The 7023-nt window shown below is 39.6% G+C and overlaps 1 protein-coding gene across 1 annotated transcript in view; it reads right to left on the reverse strand.

Annotated features, from left to right (window-relative positions):
- LOC106778229 (uncharacterized PE-PGRS family protein PE_PGRS54-like) overlaps window positions 1–7023 on the reverse strand; it is an 11898-nt gene that overhangs the window by 3189 nt on the left and 1686 nt on the right. The window contains exon 4 of the mRNA XM_022776118.1: window positions 140–353. Coding sequence (XP_022631839.1) covers window positions 140–353 — 214 coding nt within the window. The remainder of the gene's footprint in view (window positions 1–139; window positions 354–7023) is intronic.

The following is a 7023-nucleotide window of genomic DNA, read 5'->3' on the forward strand; positions in this document are numbered from 1 at the left end:
CACCACTAGAACCACCACCACCAAAAACCACCACAACCGCCGCCGCTGCTGCTTCGACCACGACCACGACCATCGTCGGCGCAAGCGCCGCCACCACCACCACAACGACCACCACCATCATCGTTACAACCTCCACTACCAGCCACTGCCACCATCACCACCACCACTGCCACCTCCTCCGATGCCACCACTACCCCCGACACCTCCACCGCAACAACCACCACCACCACCGCAACCTCCACCACAACTTCTACCACCACCACCACCACCACCATCGTCGATGCCACTGCCGTAACCACCACTACGACAACCACCGCCATCACCACAACTACCACAACTACCACCACCACCACCTTTATCATCGCCGCGATTACCGCCACCAGCACAACCACCACCACCAGCACAAAAATCATCACCCCAATGCCACCACCACCACCATCGGCGCAACGGCCACCGCCACCACCACCATGACAACCACCACCACCACAACCACCATGATGAAGGTTGAAAAATAGTTATTTTCATATGTCAATTTGGACCAAATTACACCCTTTACTACTCGGAATGAGCTTAGAATCAAGCAAAACTCAATAAATGAGTCTGGAGAGAGTCAAAAGTTGTTTTTAGCGATTTTATGCTTGTTTTGCATTGTTTTGTAGCTAATTTGAGAAAATAAAGAATGGAGTTAAAGATACAGGTCATTGAGTCAAGAAAAGAGCAGGAAAATGAAGATTTGAAGAGTCGACGCACCACCCAGCGACACACTTAAACCGCCAGGCGGTCCAGGACGAGGAGAAGGCATGGCGATTGACGCTGGACGGACCTGAGGGAAACCGCCTGGCGGTGGCGATTGTCGCCGGGCGGTTTGGAGGATTATGGGAAACCACCGGGCGCCACACTTAAACCGCCCGGCGGTGGCTTATATTGTTGGTTGCTTATATTGTTACATATTCTGAATCATTCATTGAAAGTCACGTGGTTAGTTGATTTTGGATCAAAATTTGAACTGAATTTTGTCACACATTTGCTGATTTATATCTATGATTTGTTCCAAAAATAGAATTTTCCAAAACTAATCATAATCAAGTTCTGAATCACTTTGCAGCTTCTGTTTTGACTGCAATCTTTTATGAAATGAGTTTTTGGAACCAAATTGACTAAACTGATTTTGCTATACTCATTTGGGGTATTGATTTGCATGGTAAAATTAGTCAAGCTCAAGCTTCATCCGATTTCAAATTTGAAAGCAATTTATTTCCCATTTGATCTGCACTAAATCAGTTTACTAAAGTGGTCAATGCATTTCGATTCCAAGTTCTAATCTCGATTAGCATTGTTAGTATTCAATTGCAATTGTTAGTACTTGGAATATTTGTTGTTTTGGCATGTTGTAGTTATGCAGATTTGATGTGGAAAGCATGGTACCATTAGTTGCAGCAGTAGGGCCTGGACGAACACCAACAGTGTCTAGCAACACTGTCCAAGAATTAGCAACTGTTTGATCAAGAACTGAGCATTGCAGGGTGTAACCATAGAAGTTGGAATTAGTTTAGTGGAGTAGGCCAGAAGCAACCATCTGAATAGGGAAGTTATTTGTTTAAATTGATTGGGTTATGAATTGTGCTTTATTGGATTGATTGATCTGCTGATTTAGATAGAACTACTTGTGCAGATTTGGACTTATGGGAATTAAACAATCGCTGCAGTAGTTCAAGTGGGATTTTAAATTGAAATTGTGAGTTGAGAGCAAAAATAATCTCTTAGTGGTATCAACTGCACCGAGAGAAAGGGAAGTTTACTATCCTATAATTTTGTCTGTCATTTGGTTTAATCAAGTGAATCCTCACAGCAGTTTGTGCATGCGTGTTGTAGAATTGTCAAGAAGCAAAAGCATTGAGCACCTGAGCCAAATTGTGAAGAATTGGTGCATGAAGCATACCGCAGTAGAAGTCAAGCAGAACCGGAACGTTGGCAGCATGGGTTCGTAGCAGCTTAGTGCAGAAGTTGGGTCGTAGCATAGGAAATTCATTTGTAATTTTTTTTTTATTTTTCTTTGTATTTGATGCGCTTGCAGCCCACTGTCACTGTTAGCTATAGTTCTTGTTTGTAAAAGGCCTTTATAAAGTCCAAGTTTGGAAGGGTCCTTGGTGCTATTTCAAATCTTGGCAACTTTAATTGTTTTTCTTTTTGATTCACGTATAGGTGTGACTTTTTGTCACATTAGAGTCCGTACGTCGTTTAGGGGTTACCTTAGAAGTCCGCAAGTAAGAGTCTAGGTGTTCAACTTAGGAACTCACTTTTGAAATTAAAAGATGTTTTCTTACCAATTAGAGAGTCATTTTGAAAATCTCATTTTTTTGAAACAAAACGAACTCAAAGAGCTCAATTCATGGCAACTAAGACATAAGGAAAATAAAGAGATGAGTGGAGTGTATTATCAAGCTGAGAGAGATATCCCATTCTTTGGTAGGAACATTAGTATCTTATCATATTTAGTTTGGGAGAAGAAAATTGATAAGTTACATCCATTCTTTGCTAACCTTAGTGACTCCTATGTCCTTAGTCTATACACTTCCCGATTTGAAGATTATGCAAGAGAGTGGTGGGATAAAAGGCAATTTAGTGTTAGACAAGGTAGCAAATTCCCCATTCATGATTGGAGAGAATTAAAAGATTGTATGAGAAGAACCTATATTCCTCCTTCATTTAAGAAAAACCATGAGCTTATGAGAGAACTCATTAGAGAGGGCAAGTCATTCATTAAAAATTTAAGTGGGTTTTCTCGTCGGGAAAAAGAGTTTAGTGGAAAACTTCAAAGGATACATGAAGAGACATACAACTATAAAATTGAGAGAGGACGTAGAGTACTATAAGAGAAAATAGAGAGACAAGAGAGAAGGAAAGAAAGAAAGAGAGAAGAAGAGAAAGGGAGATAAGAAGAGAGCAAGCAAGGATAGAAGAGGAAGAAAGAAGAGAGCAACATAGGAGAGAAGAAGAAGAAAGAAGAGAGCAACATAGGAAAGAAGAGGAAGAAAAAGAGAGAATAAGAAGAGACAAAGAAAAGAGAGAGGAGGAAGAAAAGAGAGAGCAGGAAGAGAGACTACAAAAGAAAGAGAAGGAAGAAATTGAAAGGAAGGAAAGGGAAGAAAAGAAATTGTTGACAATATCTCCTACTCTAGAACCCAAAAGGGGAGGTTTTCTATCCTTTAATTTTCCTTCAATTGAAATTACATGTTCCAAATTCATCTTTTCTTTCCAAAACATTGCCATCACATCTTTTCCCAAGTTGCAATTTTTAACATATGGCAATCAAAAAGTTGAGTTAGAGTTACCTTCTTGGTTATCACTAACTCAAGATAAAAATAAATTCTCAAATGAAGAATGGTTTCTTTATAATCATCATATTGAAAATTTTAAAATTAAGAAACCTTCTTCTAAAAATACTCTTTTATATACTTTGGGTCATAGAAAACTAATTAGTGTTATGTTTGATGCTTATTGCAGATTTACTTTTGACCCAGGAGGAAGTTTGTAGAGAGGCAACTAAAAATAAGTCCTCAGAAGAACCATCCAGATTTGAGGACAAATCCTTTCCAAGAGGGAGGGGATGATACACGGGGCCCAAGGCCAATGTCTTTAGTGTAGTATTTCTTTTACTTGTATTAGAGATGTGTATAATGTGTTAGGCATGGGGTACATTTAACCCTATATATAGGCTTGCTAACACATCTTGTAATTACTTTTGAGCTTAATGAGAATAAACTTTTCTAATTCAGAAAATTATTCTCTCTTGAAAGTCATTGGCTAGAGAGTCCAAAGACCTCTAGCCACCTTCCAAAGCACACTTCTTACTATTCATTTTCCAAATATTCCACAGTGCTTCTCTCTCATCCACCGTGGCCACTCCTTCACTGCCACCTAGCACCTTGCCTGCGTCAGCATTTCACTCTCTCCTCAGTACATTTTCATTTCGCGTTTCAGACCTACATCACTCCTTCATTTCTTCAGATTCATTCTCGCATCTTCACTCTCGACAGATAGAGAGCTCCTCACTGTGATTCATTCTTCACCATCACAGATCCACCATTGTTGTCGTCTCTCACCGGTAAAACTCGTTCCTCTTCATAGATCCCTCCTTCTCCTCCATTTTGCTAGGTTTTCTACCGATTAAAAACCATCATTCATCATCTTCATCCATTTTTACCGATTGATTCGGTTTTTAGACCGATTAAACATCTTCCCAACCTTCGATCTTCCATCTCCACCGATTAAAACACCATTTCCACCGTTTAACCGGTCCAAATCCCGTTTCCCCTCTTTTCTAGGGTTCCATAGGTCATCCTAGGGTTTTCAGAGTTCTTCAAGTCTCATATACATTCCGCTGCGTGTTTTTCTACCGGAGAAGCTTCGAGGAGGTCGAATCATGTTCGCACAGCTCCAATCAGGCGTTCTCCTCAAGGCGTCTCGTATCACACTGTTAGTTTTTTTTTTTTGTTTTTTTTTTTGTTTGTAAAGGGCCTCTTATAAAGTCCAAGTTTGGAAGAGTCCTTGGTGCTCTTTCCATTCATGGCAACCTTTCTTGATTGCTTTAATTTTAGCATAGCTAGACATAGGAGTAGACTTTACTATTGAATTACTTCTGTGTTTCACGTTAGGTGTGACCTTTGTCACAAGTAGAGTCCGAACGTTTAGGGGTCCTTAGAGTCCGTTATCTTTGTCTTTAAGTTGTTTGTTTCTTTTGAGTTTTGTACTTTGATTTTAAAAGTAATTTTAATTTAAAGGATATTTAGTAAGTAGCATAAAACAAATCTGGCAAGGCAAAGACTTGGTACTTAAGCAACCCTAGTGGTTCACCTCTCTTACCTGAGATTTGTCTAGTGTGAAATCATTAAATCCTTTAGATTAGAAGAACTTTCAAGAACAAAGATGTCTTGTTATTCATATAGTTCCTCTAATTCATTTCGTTCATCTAGGAACTTTAATTTTGATAAGCCCATTAGTTTTAAAGAAATTAAAAGAGAACATGATAAAGCTATAAGGAAAACTTGTTCATCTCATGAGTTTGATAGGATTGAAAATACTTTGTATACACAAGCTAGGGAAAATATTCCTTTCTTTGGTGAGGATATTGGTGCATTTACTTACTTAGCTTGGGAAAAGGAAATTGATGACATGCATTTCTTTATGGTTAGTAGAAGTCAATATGATTCTTATTATTCTCGTGACTGTGAATCATATATCATGAATCTCTACATTTCTAGATTTGAAGGGTATGCAAGAGAGTGGTGGGAAGAAAGAGAATATAATGTTACCATAGGTAGAAAATCTCCCATCAATGATTGGAATGAATTGAAAGGTTGTTTGAGAAAAAAATTTGTGACTCTAGAGATTCAAAGAAATTTACAACTTATGAGAGAGTTTATTAAAGGAGGCAAGTCATTCATTCAAAATTTAAGTGGATTTTATCAAAGGGAAATAGAGTTTAGAGACAAACTCCTAAAGTTTTTGAGTGAGGGTGAGGGAAGTAGAAGAAAATTTGAGAGAGAACATAGGCAATTACAAGAGAGAATAGAAAGACAAGAGAGAAGAAAAGAAAGAAAAGAAGAAGAAGAAAAAGTGAGAAGAGAACAAGAGAGAAAAGAAGAGGAAGAAAGAGAGAAAAAAGAAGAGGAAGAAAGAAAGAGACAAGAACAAAAGAAAGACAAGGAAGAAATTGAAAGGAAGGAAAGGGAAGAGAAGAAATTGATGACAACATATCTTAATCCAGAATCCAAAAGGGGAGGTTTTCTATCCTTTAACTCTCCTTCAATTGAAATTAAATGTTCTAAATTCATCTTTTCTTTCCAAAATATTGCCAACACATCTTTTCAAAAGTTGCAATCTTTAACACATGGCAATCAAAGACTTGAGTTAGAGATATCTTCTAAGTTATCACTAATTCAAGACAAAAATATATTTTCAAAATGGAGTAAGGTTTCTTTTTAGTCATCAACTTGAAAATTTCAAAGTTAGGAAACCTTCTTCTAAACATATTTCTTTATACATCTTATTGGGTCAAAGAAAACTAATTACTGTTATATTTGATGCTTATTGCAGATTTACTTTTGACCCAGGAGGTGTTTGTCGAGAGGCAACTAAAAATAAGTTCACAGGAGAACCATCAAGATTTGAGGACAAATGCTTTCCAAGGGGGAGGAGATGAGGCAACTAATTCAAAAAATAATTCTCCCTTGAAAGTCATTGACCAGAGAGTCCAAAGACCTCTAGCCTCCTTCCAAAGCACACTTCTATTTTTCATTATTCCATTAACTTCCATGGTGCTTCTCACTCATCCACGCTGATCCACTCCTTTGGTGCCACATATTCCTCTGCCTGCGTCAGCCCTTCCAACATCAGGACATCACTTCTCATTCATTCGTTGCTTCTCTCGGATCAGAAGCAATATCTCGTTTCCTCCCTTCCTCTGACCAAAACCTTCCTCTGCTAGGGTTTCCACCACACGAGCCCGACCTTTGTCTTCCATCTCAGATCTACATCTTTCTTGCAAATCAACCACCGTAAGTTCCTTTTCACCGAAACACTCCTCAGATTCACCTTCCCCTCACCATATCTCACCTTTGGACCGATTGTTTCGCCATTTCTAGCCTAACCTTCATTTTTACCGATTGAGTCCAAGATTTCCTCCATTCCACCGATTCAATCGGTGAGATCTCTCTTTGTACCGGTTAAAACTCCCAACCCTAGCCTTTCTCACCGTTCAGACCACAAACCTAGGGTTTTGTTCGATTTCCAACTTCCGCTGCGTCTCTCAACCGTTCCTCCGATCGATCCGCGCCAGATCCATGGATCCTTGCCGGAGTCGAGCGTATCACCACCGCAGCCACCGCCACCGCAACTACCAGCACCACGTCCACAACCTCGACCAGCATAACCACCACCACCACAATTGCCGCCCCCACCACCACAACCGTGGTCGCCGCCACCACCACCACCACCACCACAACCCCCACTACCACCCTCATC

Source organism: Vigna radiata, unplaced genomic scaffold (assembly GCF_000741045.1).
Source record: "Vigna radiata var. radiata cultivar VC1973A unplaced genomic scaffold, Vradiata_ver6 scaffold_247, whole genome shotgun sequence".
NCBI lineage: Eukaryota > Viridiplantae > Streptophyta > Magnoliopsida > Fabales > Fabaceae > Vigna > Vigna radiata.